The 18445-nt window shown below is 43.8% G+C and overlaps 1 protein-coding gene across 1 annotated transcript in view; it reads left to right on the top strand.

The window, feature by feature from the left end:
* pappa2 (pappalysin 2) overlaps positions 1–18445 on the top strand; it is a 416790-nt gene that overhangs the window by 265590 nt on the left and 132755 nt on the right. Inside the window, exons 15-16 of the mRNA XM_043700014.2 lie at positions 1914–2091; positions 16329–16542. Of these exons, the coding sequence (XP_043555949.2) occupies positions 1914–2091; positions 16329–16542 (392 nt within the window). The remainder of the gene's footprint in view (positions 1–1913; positions 2092–16328; positions 16543–18445) is intronic.

Genomic DNA, 18445 nt, shown 5'->3' with positions numbered 1-18445 from the left:
TCATCCTGAGATCACACTTCTGGGCTCCCTACCAATGACGGCACACCCTGCCTTATAAAAGGGGTCCAATACTGCTTAGAATATTCCCGATATGGTCTGACCAGAGCCTTATACAGCCTCAGAGCTACATTGCTGCTTTTGTGTTCTACCCTCTTGAATTGAATGCTAACATTGCATTTGCCTTTCTCACTGCCAGCTGAACCTGCATGTTAACCTTAAGAGCATTTGGGCTTGGACTCAAAAATCCCTTTGTGCTTCAGATTTCTGAAGAATCCCCCATTTAGAAAATAGTCCTTCCTACCAAAGTGCATAACCTCACACTTACCCACAATGAATTCCAACTGCCATTTCTTTGCCCATTCTCCTGGCCTGTCCAAGTCCTTCTGCAGCAGTACAAATCACCTGAATAATAAGGTTAATCAGGTTAAATGGTGGTTGTATGTAGCCAAGCATAAGGGTCTCTTTGGTAGTGTCCTTACCCTTGAGCCAGGAGGTCAAGGTTCAAGCCCCACCTACTCCAGTGGTGTGCCTAACATCTCTGATCAGGTTGATCAAACATATTTGGATCTAAACATTATTTGAGGGGAATGAAAGGTCTTTCCTATAATAGGGAAGTCCAAATGAAGGAGATGTAGTTGTGAGCCAGGAGGATGGAGATAAGTCCCGCCTGCTCCAGAGTTTGTCATAACATCTCTGAACACATTGAGAGCTTAAACAGTTGGGGTGATGCGAGGAAGGATAATGATTACCTGAAATTCTCATTCAAAAAAATCTGTTGAACTTAAATCAATTCAAAGTTTTTTTTTCAACAAAGGTACTAGGGATGTGTAGGTTAGGTGCATTAGGTAGAGGTAAATATAGAGTAATAGGGTAGGGGTCTGGCTGGGTTATTCTTCAGAGGTACGGTGTGGACTTGTTGGGCTAAATGGCCTGGTTCCACACTGTAAGGGATCCTATGATTCTAGAGGTTATGGAACCAAGGAGACTTTAAAGTATAGAGCACCTATAAATCAAATTTATGGGAAATCTATTTTACAGAATGGGGTCAAGGACCAATTTACCTTGGTTTTTCTCTGTTCTGAGTACCTTTGCTTGCTTCTCAACAAGCAAGAGGCAGATGAGAGAACATTATAATTGAACGTAGAGGTTTCGTGCATGGAGAACAGGCCTACATCAAAACCCAGAGGCTCTGCAATTGACCCAACCAAGCTGCATCAGTCTTTTTTTTTTGGCTTAGTGAAGCTACAGAAGTTGTATTTTCCAGACAATAGGTATGTCTCAGAGAGCCACAAATGGTCAGCATTGGCGGGCTTCTGGGTTTAAATCTATCCTAAGCCACAAATACACTTGAGCACATCTTCTAAGATAAGGTTTTGCAAGCTATGCTCTCTGGTGACGATTGTTTTCATTCCATTGACTGAATCTTCAATGTCCCACCAAATATTGGAGGAACTGCAATTTTAATTGGTTACAGTGTAACTGTGTAGAAAGTGAGGGCCGCAGATGCTGGAGATCAGAGTTGGGTGTGGTGCTGAAAACGCACAGCAGGTCAGGCAGCATCTGAGGAGCAGGAGAATCAATGTTTCGGGCAGACGTTTTTCTTAGTGATTCCCCTTCTTCTCAGACGCTGCCTGACTGGCTGTGCTTTTCCAGCACCACACTCGACTACAGAGTAACTGTGTACTGGCTCAACTCAATCAAAAGGAGTTAAGAAAGCAATAATTACTTCAGGAGATTCTTCCAAATGTTTAGCATTAAAAAATATTCATTTTGTACTGTATCCCCTAAAGCTCTTTGGAAAATGTGATTTTAGATTATTAGATGAAATAATTTCCAGAACATTTTGTACGAATGCTTCTCACAAGTGTGATCCACAATGATGATTGAAATGCCTTTTAACTTTGGTATTTCAGACGGAGGTTTCCCTTATTTGCATATATGGAAAGTGGGACCGTCTTGTGACCTGTGACCCCATTGACTGTGGTTTTCCTGACCAGTCGCACGTTTACCATGCCAGCTTTTTCTGCCCTGAGGGTACCACCATTGGAAAGCGGTGTACGTTCTCCTGCAAGCCACCAGCTAAACTGCAAGGTACACAAATACACTTGTTTGGAGTTTTGTGGTAAACCATGACAGTTTTTGAAAAGGGGAGCTTTTCTTTTGAAATTCCTGCTGTGCTTTTTCCAGCTCCACTCTTTATCCACTCTGAGTCTCTAGCACCTGCAGTTCTCACTACCTCCCCTTCAAGTCGCACACCATCCTGACTTGGAAAGGCCTGTTTGTGCTAACTGCAAAGACTGCGCTCTCGATGTTTGTTTGTATCGCTAGATACTGCGGTAGTTCAGACAGAGGTAATATTGAGTCAGATAAGGAATTGGTGGGGGGGGCTTGCGTGAGAGTAGGAACTGGTCTGCATACGATTATCAGAGGATTGGGTGAGTCCAAGAAAATGCTGGGGCTTTAATTTCTCGCAATATTTATAAATGATTTGGATGGCGAAGTAGAGAGTTGCATGACTAAGTTAGATGGTTAAATAAACAGTGTCGTTGAGAACAGCGTGCTGCAAATGACCATTGATAGGTTGTGCATTTGGGCAAAACAAGCATCTGGAGTTTAATATGAGCAAAGTCTGAGGTCATCTATTTTGGATGTTCAAAAAAAAAAATCAGTGTGTTTTCTAAGTGGAGAAATGCTTCAAATTGTGGGCGAGCAGAGCGGTGCCGTGCTCCAAGTACAGAAATATCCATAAGATGTTGAAAAATGTGTGACAAGTAAATAAACAGACTGTTGGAATGTTGGCCCTTTATCTCAAGGGGCCTGTAATAAAAAAGGACTGAAATTTTCATCGAGTTCAATAAATTAGACTGGAACACAGAGTCTGTTCTGGATGCCATATCGCAGCAAGGATATCTTGACCCTGGAATGGCTGCAGTGCAGATTCACTAGAATGAGACAAGATTGAAATTATGAAGAGCAGTCTCACAGATGTGACTTGTGTGCTCTTGTGTCTACACAAGATTAAGGGATAATCCAAATGAAATGTCTCAATATGGTGTGATGGTTGTGTGGAGACCAACCATTTCCTATGATGAGAAAAGAACAAAATAATAGCTCTGCGGTGATTTCAGGAAGATCTCTACACTAAAGGCGATGGGAATCTGAAGAACGCTTTCCTGAGAAATTGTCTAAGTTACAAGTCAATTTCAAAACTGAAACAGATGCGATTTTGTTCGGCAAGTACATTGAAGATTACTGAACCAAGATGAGCCACAGACCAGCCATGATCTAATTGAATGGTGGAACAGAGTGGAGCGGCGAATAGCCTAATTTGACATTCTCCATATTTCCTGTTTCGCCAGTGTGTACTGGACCTCTGTGTACTTCGACTACTGCACCTCCTGATGCCGCCAGGCTTACTGTGTTCTCTTGGACCCCTGCCTGTCTACTCTAGCCAGTGTGTACAGGACGGTTGGCAGCAGCTTGCAATTTCAGCAAAAACTCAACTTTGCAGCCCTTTAATATTTGCCAGTTCTTGGGACTTCAGTTTATTCCATCAGAATGTGCACAGTAAGCTGTGCTGTGAAGTGATCTGAAAACTTGTCCTCAGAAGAATGAGAGCTGTTGCGTTCTGTCTCACAGTTAGCATGTCCTTAAAAGACATGCTCATGATAGCATCACTGCACACGTGACCTGAGATAATCTCATACTCCATCTTACCTCAATCCATTTCAAGCATGGTGCTCTATTGTAACTTAATAGCAGCCCAGACCCTGATGTATCCGAGATTGTAAAATTTGGATGTATTAGCTATTTGTAATAACATTATGTAAAATACCCAATTGGAGGCAAACTTACACATTAGGTAAATCTTGGATCATAGGCAGTAAATGAGTTGAGTTGGCTGGGCTGGTGGACAACCTGCCTTTGTAATGTACATAAGTAGGTGTGTCTCTAATCATACTTTATTAAACATCATTTCTTATTTTTTTCAATTGATTCAAAGCACATTAAAATTCCAGCAGTAATATTAATAGCAGTTTATATAAAAATAATATTTGATTGGAGTTTAAATTTGCAGCAACCACTTTTCTAAACAGCTGGGATTTATTTACCAAGTTTTCTTTATCTGTTTACTCACTGCCTGCTTTAGTCGTCCAAGATTTCTCTCAACAAAAGCCCTACTATCTGTAATCACAACTTGAAATGGGATCTGACAACATTCACCAGTTGGAAAATTTATGACAAGACCAATCTGTGTAAACGCTTTAGTTGGGAAATTATGTTCATTCCTCACCGAAGCAGAGGTTGATTTTTAAGTATATAATTGCCATGTGAAGCACACTGTGTAATGAGTCAAGTGTTTACCATTTCTGATATCTGTCACGCAATGGGACATTGTCAGCATTCATTACGTAACTTTACAGTGTCATAGGCTGTTAAAAGCAGACCATTTGGCTCACTGCGAGCTACGTAACCCCACTCATGGAGATAACTTCACAGGTACTGAACCTATCACAGATGTTTAATGTTGGAAGGAAAGTTAAATAAGTGCCTCAAGGGGCTGTCTTGTTGTGTAGTGGTATTGTCTATTCTTCTGGACTGGGTTTGAGTCCCATCTGCAGCAAAGATGTGTTATAATGTCTCCAGACAAATTGATTAGAGAAATAGATTGATGATAGCTCCTCATGTAGCACAGTGGTAGTGTCCAAACCCCTGGATTGGGAGACTGGGGTGCAAGTCCAACCTACTCCAGTGATGTGCCATAATGTCTCTGAACAGATTGATGAGAAAATATTTCTGATAGTGTAATAATGAAAACTCTTGTGGTGCAGTGATAGTGTCCCAGCTGTATTCAAGTCCCACTTACTCCAGAGCTGTGTTATAACATCTCTAAACACAGATTGACAAGGGAATATATAACAAGTACTTCAGGGTGAAGTTTCTACCCACATCTAGGGAGGGAGTCCCACCTTCAACAGCTGCTGGCCAATCTGATCGCTACCAACAGCGCCATCAAGTGCAGTGGCCCCTGTCAGGATTACATCCAATTCCAGTGAAGAAGTGTCAGGAGCAGGATGGAATGGTACGCTGGTGGGAGTAGCAGGTATTTAGCGTGGTCAATACAGGAGGCTCGGTGGGGCAGGTGGGAGTTTGTGGTGAGGTCCAGTGACACTGGGGCAGCATCACTGGTGAGAGAGCTGCCTACAGTTGAGGGAAAGGGACTCTAACGAAGATGCTGTCCTTGGGGCCTAAGCAGCATTGCATGTTGGGACTTCTACTCATTGCTGCCGACTCCCATTGGCCAAATAATTGTGGTCATTAATTAGCCCCGAGCAGGAGATGGTAGCATAGTGGAAATATCACTGGTCAAGTAATCCAGAGAGTCAGGCTAAAGCATTGGGGATATGGGTTCAGATCCTACCATGGTAGATGGTGGAATTTGAATTGAATTGAAGTAATCTGGAATCAAATGTTGGCCTTACGATGACCATTAAATCAGTCAATTGTTGTAACAACCCATCTGCTTCACAAATAGCTTTTAGTGAAGAAAAATCTGTCCTCCTACCCAGTTTGCCCTACCAGTAACTCCAGATTCACAGCACAGTGGCTGACTGTTAAAGATCATTTGTTTCTATTCATTCACAGGACAAGGGTGTCACTGGCTAGGCCAGCATTTATTGCCCATCCCTAATCGAACAGAGGACAGATAAGAGTTAAGCACATTTCTGTGGGTCTGGAGTCACATGTTGGTCACACCAGGTAAAGCCAACAGCCATCCTCCCTCAAGTACTGCAATGAACTAGATGGGCTTTTACAACAATCGACAATAGATTCATAGTCATCATTGGACCTTTAAATACAGATTTTATTTGCACCAAATTCAAATTCTGCCATCTGTCCTGGCAGGATTTGAACCCCAGGTCCCCAGAACATTACCTGGGTCTCTGGATTAAGTCCAGTGATAATACCATTCGTCCATTGCCTCCCCACTTCTCAACTGGCCTAACAAGCCATGTAACCCCGACTAATTCAGATAGTAGAGATGAAATCGGATGGATCACCCGACCTTGACCAAGGCCTTATCAACCCTGAAAAGCCCTCCTAACTAACATCGGGGGCCTTCTGCCAAAACTGGGACAACTGTCCCACAGGCTAATCAAGCAACAATGAGGAGCAACATCCCCACAGTTTCTACTGTCATTCCTTCTCAGAATCTTGCATGTCAGTAAAGTTGCCTTCAATGGTTCTAAACTCCAAAGAGGGGAGGCTCAACTTGTTCAACCTTTTCTCACAAGATAGTCCCTTCATTCCCAGTAATTGTCTGAGTGAACTTTCTCTGAGCTATTTCCAAATTATATCCCGCTTTAAGGAAACTGTGCACAATTCCCATCAACAACCTGTACAGTTGTAGCAAGTTCACCAATTCCTGCTGTAAGGTCCAACATTCCATCTGCCTTCCTAATTGTTTGCTGTACCTGTATGCTACCTTTTTGTGATTCATTTACAAAGCCATCCAGTCCCTTTATGAACATCTGGATAGGAATAATGTGATCAAGGATAGTCAGCATGGTTTTGTGAAGGGCAGGTCGTGCCTCACAAACCTTATTGAATTCTTTGAGAAGGTGACTAAGGAGGTGGACGAGGGGAAAGCGGTTGATGTGGTGTATATGGATTTTAGTAAGGCGTTTGATAAGGTTCCCCATGGTAGACTACTGCAAAAAATACGGAGGTATGGCATTGAGGGTGAGTTGGAGGTTTGGATTAGGAGTTGGCTGGCTGGAAGAAGACAGAGGGTAGTAGTTGATGGCAAAGGTTCATCTTGGAGTGCCGTCACTAGCGGTGTTCCGCAAGGATCTGTTTTGGAACCATTGCTGTTTGTCATTTTTATAAATGACCTGGAGGAGGGGTTAGAAGGTTGTGTGAGCAAGTTTGCAGATGATACGAAAGTCGGAGGAGTTGTAGACAGTGAGGAAGGATGTGGCAGGTTACAGCAGGATATAGATAAGCTGCAGAACTGGGCAGAAAGGTGGCAAATGGAGTTCAATGTAGCTAAGTGTGAGGTGATTCACTTTGGTAAGAGTAACAAAAAGATGGGGTACTGGGCTAATGGTCAGATACTTGCTAGTGTGGATGAGCAGAGGGATGTCGGTGTCCATGTACACAGATCTTTGAAAGTTGCCACCCAGGTAAATAGTGCAGTGAAGAAGGCATGTGGCGTACTGGCTTTTATTGGTAGAGGAATTGAGTTCCAGAGTCCTGAGGTCATGTTGCAGTTGTATAAGACTCTGGTGTGGCCACATCTGGAGTATTGTGTGTAGTTTTGGTCGCCATACTATAGGAAGGATGTGGAGGCACTGGAACGGGTGCAGAGGAGGTTTACCAGGATGTTGCCTGGTATGGTAGGAAGATCGTATGAGGAAAGGCTGAGGCACTTGGGGTTGTTTTCATTGGAGAAAAGAAGGTTTAAGGGTGACTTGATAGAGGTGTACAAGATGATTAGGGGTTTAGATAGGGTCGACAGTGAGAATCTTTTTCCACGTATGGAGTCAGCTATTACAAGGGGGCATAGCTTTAAATTAAGGGGGGGGTAGGTATAGGACAGATGTTAGGGGTAGGTTCTTTACTCAGCGAGTCGTGAGTTCATGGAATGCCCTGCCAGTAGCAGTGGTGAACTCTCCCTCATTATGGGCATTTAAGCAGGCATTGGATAGGCATATGGAGGATAGTGGGCTAGTGTAGGTTAGGTGGGCTTGGATCGGCGCAACATCGAGGGCCGAAGGGCCTGTACTGCGCTGTATTCTTCTATGTTCTATGTTCTTATGTACTGCAGACTTCTGCACTCACTGCAATTAAATAATATGCTAATTTTATATTCTTCCTGCCAAAATGATCAAGTTTGCATTTTCCCACATTGCTCTCCAACTGGCAGTGATTTATCCACTCGCCTTGTATTATACTTCTAATCCTTTGTGTGCACTTTGTTTCTACCTCTGACCTCTATGACAAATTGCAAAAATAAAACTTCATGGTCTATCAAACCAGGTTTCGATCCAATTTAACTTGTCCAGAATTATCATAAGGGTGGCACTGTGGCTCAGTGGTTAGCACTACTACTTCACAGCACCAGGGTCCCAGGTTCGATTCCAGCCTCTGGCGACTGTCTGTGTGGAGTTTGCACATTCTCCCCGTGTCTGCGTGGGTTTCCTCCGGGTGCTCCGGTTTCCTCCCACAGTCCAAAGGTGTGCAGGTCAGGTGAATTTTCCATGCTAAATTGCCCATAGTGTTAGGTGCATTATTCAGAGTGAAATGGGTCTGGGTGTGTTACTCTTTGGAGGGTCGGGTGTGGACTGGTTGGCTGAAGGGCCTGTTCCCACACTGTAGGGAATCTATCTATCTATAATGTTGGCCAGTTAAGAGTAAAAGAGCTTAAAAATGAGTTGCTGGAAAAGCGCAGCAGGTCAGGCAGCATCAAAGGAACAGGAGAATCGACTTTCAGGGCATAAACCCTTCTTCCTGAAGCCCGTAACGTCGATTCTCCTGCTCCTTTGATGCTGCCTGACCTGCTGCGCTTTTCCAGCAACACATTTTTAAGCTCTGATCTCCAGCATCTGCAGTCCTCACTTTCTCCCAGTTAAGAGTAAACCACACTCTGGTGGTTCAGGAGGCACATGTATACCAAACTAGAAAAGTATGGTGGATTTCCTTCTCTAAAGGACATTGGTGAACCAAATGGGTGTTTATTACGATCGATGAAAGATATCATCGTCACGATCACCGACAGTAGTTTTATACACTCCTTTTGAGCCTGCAATACCAGGGACCAACTGGTACAGAAAAGCAAGTTTGAATTGCAGTGTGCAATGCCAGGGCAACATAAAATAAAGCACACAAGTTACTCTAATTTTCTCGAATTAATAACCTTGATTAATTCAGTGTTCAATTTCAGTGCAACATTTTTTTTTGCTCGTCAGCTTTGGAAGCATTTTTGAGAGTTTAGTAGTTTGTCATAATTTAATGGTAAGGAGATTTTATTATCCCCCCATCCATTCAAAGCAGACTCTTTAGAAACATTGGATTTTTCTAGATGGAATTGTCTCTACAATTTGTGGCATCCTATCCTGGTAGCTTAGATGTGCAATGTGTTTTTTTATTTTCTGTGCTTAAGCTCTGCAGAAGTATGAACATTAATATTTTCATTTTAAAGAAGAGGCAAGTCAAGCTGTAGGTGCCTCTCAGATGATAAAATTGTATATTGCATTATGTTTGAGATTGGGACCTGTGTATTATAGTGTGTAGAAGTAAAATAAAAGGTCAGGTGGACAAGCAGGAGGCTAGAACACAGCAAGCCAAGCAGCATCAGGAGGTGGAGAAATGGACGTTTCAGGTGTAACCCTTCTTCGGGACTGGAGGTGGGTGTAAGGGGAAGCTGCAGATAAAGGGGTGGTGGGGGCAGGGTGGTGAAATGGGAATAGGTGAAGACAGGTAGAGGGTATGATCTGGTTGGTCAATGGGGGGAATGACTCCCGTAGATGCTGGGAGGAGTGGAAGGGAGGGAGAGAGGCTGGGAAGGGAAGGGAGGCTATTTGAAATTGGAGAACTCAGTGTTGAGTCCTCTGGGCTGTCGGCTGCCCAGGCGGAAGATGAGGTGGTGTTCTTCCAATTTGCAGTTTGGTTCGTTGTGGTAATGGAGGAGGCCAAGGATGGTCATGTTGGAAAGGGAGTAGGAAGGGGATTTAAAATGGGTGGTGACTGGGAGGTCCGGTCGGCCCCTGCAGGCCCGGCTGAGATGCTCGGTGAACCGTTCCCTAAGTTAACGTTTGGTCTCCCCGATTGTAGAGAAGACCACATCAGGAGCACCTGATGCAGTAAACTAGGTTGGAAAAGAAGTAAAATGTCAAGCCAAAATCAAGTGATAATTCATCATGGAGGAGGAAGAGCAAGGCAAGAGAAGAATTTTAGGGTGGAATTTGTGTAGGGGATTGGAAAAGGGAGAAAAGAGGCAGCACTGAAAATGGGCTCACTGGTTAGCATTGCTGCCTCACAGCACCAGAGACCCCGGTTCAATTCCAGCCTTGGGCAACTGTGTGGAGTTTGCATATTCTGCTCGTGTCTGCATGGGTTACTTCCAGTTGCTCTGGTTTCCTCCCACGGTCCAAAGTTGTGCAGGTTAGGTGGATTGGTCATACAGGTTGGTCTGCTATAATGTGACAGTTGTGTTCCTTTAACACATTGTGCTATGGAAAATTGCACTGTAGAAGATCGCTAATAGAAAGTCGCTATATCCATTCAGTAGAAGGTTCATGTTATCCAAACAATGTCCACAGTTGGTGAATCGTGTTATAGCCAATTCTCACTTTTGGAATACACGTTATAGTAGCACGACATGTACTAAATTGTCCATAGTGTCCAGGAATATGCAGGCTGGGTGAATTAGCCATGGGAAATGCAGGGTTACAGGGATAAGGTAGGGGGCATGGGTCTGAGTGGGCTGTTGTTCAGAGGGTTGGTATGGACTCAATGGGCCAGTGGCCTGCCTCCACACTGTAAGGATTCTACAAAGATTCTCTGAAAAGAACTTCCATTTATATGAAGCCTCTTATATCTTCACGATGTTCCAATGTGATCCTCGGCAGATTACTTGCATTGCACCATCACTCTGTAGGCAAATATAGCAGCTCAACTACAAAGCCCCACAGCTCATATAAAAGAGCATAACAAGTAATTAGTCTAATTTTCTAGTGTTGCATGAGATGGGAATATTGACGAGGACATCACTGGCAGCAACTGGAGAAAGAGAAACAGAGTGAATGATTCAGGTGGATGAAGTGAGGAAAAGTGATACTTTTTTTTTAACTAGATGTTTAAACAAAAAAAGCTGATTCTTCTAGTTTAGCCTTTGATGACATACCCAGCCATTGGTTGTCCTTTACTAGTTGTCAAAAGAAGGTTGCACTGAACCCCTACCCTTTGATTTGCTTCAGTGCTTGGTAAAGGCTTGATAATACCAAGTATTGACCAGGCTATAATTGGGAGCAGCTAAGAGTCAATCACATTGGCATAAATGTGCCTCGGCTACACCAGCTTCTACAGCTAGAGCCCCTTCCCAAGGTTCTTACAGCAGCTTTGTTAATCAACTTGCAACTCTTCTTGTCTGGAAATTTTTAGACGTTCTATTTAAATTCACATTTTGAAATTGCCACAGTTTGATGTGGACTCACGTTCTCTGAATTATTAAAATAGTTCCACTGATATAAGAATCAGTTTAATAATCAGGTCATGACCACCTCCGTTCTCCTCTCATTACCACTTCACAGATGGCAGGTTTTAATGCCCTTAAGAGTTCTTGATCAGCACACCTACTGTTGGCAAATGTTTTATCCTGCCAGTATAGCAGGTGAATGTGCCAACCTGTGTCCACACAGCTTTATGTAGCTGTGCTGCCAAAGTATGAATGATCAGTCACTTGTTGTATACAAAACCAATTTATGTCAGCACTTTTTTGACTAGCACAAAATGTGATGATGGTCCTCATCACGTTAATATGAATTGAAGGGCTGAATCTTCTTAGTGATAGGCTTTGAGGTTAGGGAACAGGGAAAATAGGGGCTGGCTCCCATTTTAGTGTAGCTCCCCAAAGCATTCCTGCCACTGACGATGCTTTCCTACAGGTGGCCTATCATGTGGACCACAACTTCTGTTGCTCAATTCCAAATGATTCCCAGCTCAGTGAGGGGCTTGAGGCAGGCTAGAGAGCCCCTCAGAATTGGAGGCATAAAGTGCAAAGCTTTAATCAATATAATGCTGACATTGTGACCCATATGGACCCAATGGATGGAGTTCCCCTTCAGGGTGACCAACTTGATGGGGAGTCCAGTCAGGGTACCTTTGCATTGACATGCTCTCATGGTACCTAACCTGGCTCAGCAAACGGTCTCCCAGTGGGACTGTCATGCCTACAGAGCAGCTGGCAATGTGATTGGGTGGGCAGCATCTGAAATCCATCCACTGACTTTAATTGGAAGGCAAGTCCAGTGGTGACCAATTAGGACGCCCCCCTCTCAGGAGATTGCTTCTCAATCTTGCTGTTGGCAAGTAGGATCTCGAGGGGAGGTGATGGACTAGTGGTAAAGAGGTCGTAGAATCCCTACAGTATGGAAACAGGCCCTTCAGCCCAACAAGTCCACACTGACCCTCCGAAGAGTAACCCATCAAGACCCATTCCCCTACATTTAACCCCTGACTAATGCATTCAACTTACACATCCCTGAATACCATGGGACAATTTAACATGGCAAATCACCTAAGCTGCACATCCATAGATTGTGGGAGGAAACCAGAGCACCCGCACGAAACCCATGGAGACACAGGGAGAATGTGCAAACTCCACACAGACAGTCGCCCGAGGCTGGAATCGAATCGGAGACCCTGGTGCTGTGAGGCTGCAGTGCTAACCACTGAGCCGCAGCGTCACCCCTATTGCTAGATTGTTAATCCAAATACCCAGGTATGTCCTGGAGGTCTGAGTTCAAATCCACAGCAGATGGTTGAATTTGAATTCCAGAAAAAAACATGTGCAATTAGGAACCTAATGATGACCATGAAACCATTGTCAATTGTTGGAAAAATCCATCTGGTTCACTAATGTGAGCCTTCCTTTTGGGAAGGAAATTGCCATCCTTACTTGGTCTGGCCTACATGTGATTCCAGATCCACAGCAATATGATTGACTCTGACTCTGACTCTGAAATGCCCTCTGGGTAATTAGGGAAGGGCAATAAATGTTGACCTAGCATGTGATGTCATCATCTTGTGAATGAATAAAGAAGGATCCTATTTGACCCTCTTGTCAGTGTCCTCGAGCAGTGTCAATCATGTAACTTCACTTCTTACACTCAGCAGAACAGACCTGAATTCATAGAACATAGAACAGTACAGCACAGTACAGGCCCTTCAGCCCTCGATGTTGTGCTGGCCTTCTATACTACTCTAAGATCAGACTAACCTACATACCCTTCATTGTACAATCTTCCATGTGCCTATCCAAGAGTCGCTTATGATGCATTGAAATTCCAGTAAACCTTTCATTACTCACTGGTTAGGCTTTAGCTGGTTTGTTGTATTCAGTTCTGTGCACCACTTTGGGCAGAGTGTGGAGCTAATGTCTCAGAATGATACCAGAGATGAGCACCTTAGTTGTATTCAAAGACTAAGTGGAGAATTTTCATTTGCCCTGTTGTGTGAATGTGTTCCATCCTTAACTAAGGAAAAGAGCACCTTAAGTCTTAGATTAGTTCGACAATTGGTTGCCAAACCATTTTTCACTAAGGGACCCTCCTGACCTTTAGTAGGTGACCAGTTACTTCAGTCAGTTGTACTTTTAGGCTTTAATTAGTTAGCACTTATTTTATTCCCTTGTTCTATATCAATGGCACAGAACTGTTTAGACACTAAAACGTAAAACTTTGTTCACTCTCCTATGCAGTAGATTGTCAATTGCTATGTAAAGCGACGGAATAATTAACTCCTCCTTGCTAATTATTTCACTAACACAGAAATACATAGCCAGTTAAGAATCTTCCACATTCATTTTGAAGATTACACAAGATATTTTCTCTTTTTAGTTTTCAAGGGTTTCAATAATTGTTCCTGGAGCTGAGGAGAATTTAAATTCCAAAGGCTGCTAATGTGACAGGCATGTATGTGCACCCAAACAGCACTTCACAGGAAACATTATGCAACAAGCTGCATAAAACAATGTTGGTGAAGATGTTCTAAAGCTTTGTCAAACAGATGGCTTTTAAGGAGTGCTTAGGTAGGGTAGGGAGGACTCTGCAGAGTTCAGGAACACAGATACCTCCATACTGTTGCTGGAGGAGATTACAGAGTAGGGAAAGATGGGACCATGGTAAAAACCAGAGTGAAATTTTTACAATCAAGGCCAGAAGCTGATGTAGGTCAGTGAGTACAGGGGTGACAGGGAAACGGAACATGGTGAGAATTGGAGACAGGCAACAGAGATTCAGACGAACTTGGGTTCAGGGAGTTACTGCATTGACCTGCCTATCCCTCTGCATGTACCTGAGGTTATTAGGTGACCTTTCAGTTGCTGGTCATGCTACGGGTGGCTACAGGTGAATGTTGACTGGGGATGTGAGGCATAAGACCATGTAAAGATCATTCAGGCACTCCAGGCTGTTCCACCATCAATTTAAATGATTGCTGGTCTGTGTGTAACTCTGTTTTGAAATCTTATATATTTTGTATCCCTGATGATGTTGGGCCACAATGAAGAACTCATCTACATCAGCAGAGAGTAACACTCTGTTACCTACTGGCAGTTACATGCCACAGCCTGTATTTTGCTGACTTTCAGAAAGCACCTATTAGTGACACAATGTGGTCAGATTTACCAGATTTGGTGACTATCCATTCTGCGACCTCATCAAGGTTCCTGGTGTTGCCTGAGTGTAAAAGCATTGGCTCTGCAATATCTAACTCCCAGGATGTAATGGACAACCTTCAAGTGCTGCTGACAACATTCAAACCCTCAAGACACCAAGCAAGCTATACTATTATAACTAACCCATCAACACTGGGGGTATGTAGCACTGTCTCTGGGTATCTAGAGGTGGGCATGGTAGGATTTAAACTCTCATTCTTTGAGCCTTCAGTGTATGTTTTCAGCTATACAAACCTTCATGGCAATTCTAGAAACTTTAACACAATTGCAAGTACTAGAAACTGCACAAATTAATAGGTAGGACCCTGTTTTCTTGCAGAGAAATAGAACATGTACACACTTTGCACTTGTTTCAACTCAACAAAATGGATGACAGCTATTCTCATTCATGCCTTTGGGCAAGATCTTGACCATTCTATTTAGCCTGCCTGATTTAATGTTCAAACAACATTTGGCAGTTAAACGTCACTCGTCATTAACTGGTACATTCATCGTGACAAAACCTTTACTGTTCTTAGGCCACTTGCCAACCAGTCAGCACCCTTTTCTTATGCAGTTGTTTCATTTGAAATTTGGCATTCTGGTATAATCCTGATGAGAGCTTGATGCTTTCGTCAAAACAATTTGTGAATCCTTCCAATGTATGCTCGTGACAGATAGCAAGAGTGGGAGACATTCCTGGTTAACTATGCGATGGGAAGAACGCACAGCCTTGGCCATCACCATCCACAGGCACAGAGTTATATTGTGTATAGAAAACTGTGTGTTGGACTCCTGGGGGGGGAAGGGAAGGGGGGCAGGCTGTTGGTATGGTTATCTGTGGATCACACCCGATGCTCACAGCATGGGATTGGACCTGCCTTCCAGTTGGAGTTGGATTCGGGACCTTGCTGCCTCGCTTTTACCCACATTGGAGGTTGTGGAGCTCAGGGGTCGGACCTGCCTTTTAGCAGGAAAGTGAAGAAGATCGACTGAATTGGAATCCACTTCTGAGCTGCCAAATCTGCAGGCATTCAGTGCATTGTCAGCAGCCATTTCCAGCTGGGGTTTGTGTAATGTCTGAATGTCAGGCCGATGGTCAATTGCTGAAACACTGGAGCCCTCTAGCTTTGGAACTAGGCAGCCTGTAACCAAGCAGGGGCATGTCACTGCTGGAAACACTGACTCTGCAGGACTTCACTGCTGAACGACTGACTCAAGTTGTCTGAATGGGAGGGCAATCTTTCATTGTCCCTCTGATCAGCGGCACAGTGTCTCTGGCGAGAGCCAGATTTGCAGAGGGTTTATTGGGCAACGTTGGCCAATCAAACACGTGGAAAACCATGAGTTCACCGTGAGGTTAATGGCTATGGCCCTGTGCGCAGTCTGAATGGCAAATGTGCGCGTCTGAGCAGCAGGATAAACCTTTCCGATGCTCGAATGCACTTGTGAGAGGGAACACGTTCGGCAGTGAGTGAGTTAAACTGTTTCGGAGACTGTTGAGGAGTGAAGTTCTGCCAAGCTGCTGCTCAGAACAGTGTCACCGTTCATCAGCATTGTCCTTTGATTGATCAGTGGAATAACGCTGGGCTTTTTGCAAACATATGGTTCCGATTTGGAATTCTGTGTTTCGAGGGTTTTATGTTTGTGAAATATGCTGTTGTCATAACCTTTTAAAATCCCAAGAGCTGCCAACAATTTATACCTAAAATAAAACTCTGAGTATGCATTAAAATAGCACTGGGGGGGAAGGGGCATTCTTCACATCTTTAGATGGAGGAATGTATGCATGATACCTGTGCATGTTGCAGGTCCCTTATGTTAAGCTGCAGGATAGAATCAAGAGAATGATGAAGCTGCCACTCTATTCATTGCTTTTTCTCTTCAGGAGAGAACCACTCATTGATGTGTATGGCAGATGGCTTGTGGTCACTGCCCGAGGCGTACTGCAAGGTGGAATGCCATACACCGCCACCAATCGCTAATGCCAAGCTGCTAGTGCCAAAGTGTCAACAGGGAGCTCATGACGTTGGTTCTGTCTGCAGATACAAGTGTGCTCCTGGCTACTACGTCCGTGGGAATCCCGACAAGAGATCCAGAAAGTGAGTAAGCCTTCCTCCACTTCCTCTAGACCAGAAAACGAGCAGCCCAGTCTGAGTTCAAATGGTGAAGCTGTAACCGGAGTCCTCAGGATGCCCTCTGGAGGGAACAGGCTTGCCCAGAGTTGAGTTTAACGGCTGCAGGGCAGGTAGGGAATCCGGAGTCTGTCTACATCATCCTCACTCCACATGCTCAGGAAGGTCTGTGTTTGTAAATGCAACCTTCCAACTCCCAGAGGAGCTTGAGTATGTGTTTGTGTTCCACCACTGGCTGCTGCAGCTCTAGCTACAGAGGGTTTCTGTCCTGATATTCCCTGTCAAAACCATACTCCTCGTCTAAGATGCTTCTTCAAACCTTTTCTCTTTGACCAAACGTATCTGTTTATATGACTCCGTGCCAAATTCTGCTCGGTCATCGATGCTCTGAAATACCTTGCAAAGACTGTTTGAACAAGCTGTGTAAATACAAATTATTTTCTGTGAGCCTGTTTGCATTTGTGTGTGTGTCTCTGTTTGTGTGCCACTGTGTCCATGCATCAGTGTATTCTGTTACCACTTATGCTGTGAAAGATTCCAAATCTGTTTTGAGTTTGCCTGAGCTCTTGTAGAGGCTGTTTAACTTATCTGCCCACACTGTGCAGGAGCTCAGTCAGAACAATATAACATATAGTGTATTATAGTTTCATTCATCCCATTCCACAGTCAGCACAACTGATCCGATCAGGTTAGAGACAGAGCTCCTAACATTAGTGGATAGTATTGTGCAGTGCAATGAATTCATAAAGATAGCTGCAGTCTGTACTACTCAATGCTTGAAAGCACACATGAAACTGGACAGTGATGAAAGCGAGAGGAGAGATACCTTTCACGTATTCTTGAACACAAATCTCCCATGAATGTATCAGAAGAAATCTGTATGTGAAATACAGGGCTACAGATGTAGACCCCAGGACATGAGTGTGCACTTGAAGATTGTGGCCTGTTCAGTGGATCATGAATGTTTTGAGCAGAAAACTCAAGGAATTAATGCCAAGACAAAGGGGCCAAATTGATCTGAAGAAGTGGTGTGAGCTAGAAACAGTTCCGTGGTCTTGTATCATCTGATGAAGGAGCGGCGCTCCGAAAGCTAGTGCTTCCAAATAAGCCTGTTGGACTATAACCTTTGTTGTGCGACTTTTAACTTTGTACACCCTAATCCCACACCAGCACCTCCAAATCAATCTTGTATCACAAAGACCTTGTTATGTAACATATGATTGAGACCTGTGGATCTGCCCAGTGAGAGTCCACACTGACCTATAATTAGCAGTTCATGTAGAGAACCTTCACAACGCTATTATGTTAGCCACTGATTATATGCAATATAAGTAGAAGGGGTAGTTTGACCAACTGGACATACATAATCAGGTTTCCTTGCTATCTATTGCCTCTTCCCCCTTTCAGTTGTTCTCTTGTCCTCTTCCCTTGTTACAGTCTTCCTTCCTCTCTGTTCTGATTCTGGCAGAAAGAGGTGGCCACTGACTGATTCTTTCGAGTGATGGATCCAGATACAGTCAGGACCTGTGCTGTCCCCTGTCCAATACTGAAAGCTAACGCCAAATTCTTGAAGTCAGTGCTCCCAAGAGTGAAAACAGCAAGAAATTGCCCCAGAAACTCCTGGACCTTGACAGCCACAACACATCTTATATTCATTGAAATTAATTCAATTACTGAAACAGAGTTTATTCATAGTAATGTTCACTGTATTACTTGGAAATAATTGTTTGTTCTTCAGACATTTGGTGTTCTGGGTACAATATTACACGCTCACATATGTTTATACTCCACTCTCCAAGTCTGTCTGTCTGGAGTATTGGCTTTACTGGCAATTCGCAGCTGGTTTTAACCCATTTTCCCTACTGTTAGC

This window comes from Chiloscyllium plagiosum, unplaced genomic scaffold (genome assembly GCF_037043375.1).
Source record: "Chiloscyllium plagiosum isolate Xiang-an unplaced genomic scaffold, Cpla_swu_hap1 HiC_scaffold_9, whole genome shotgun sequence".
Lineage (NCBI taxonomy): Eukaryota > Metazoa > Chordata > Chondrichthyes > Orectolobiformes > Hemiscylliidae > Chiloscyllium > Chiloscyllium plagiosum.
Note: the sequence above shows the minus strand (reverse complement) of the source record. Positions and strands in the feature narration are given on the sequence as shown.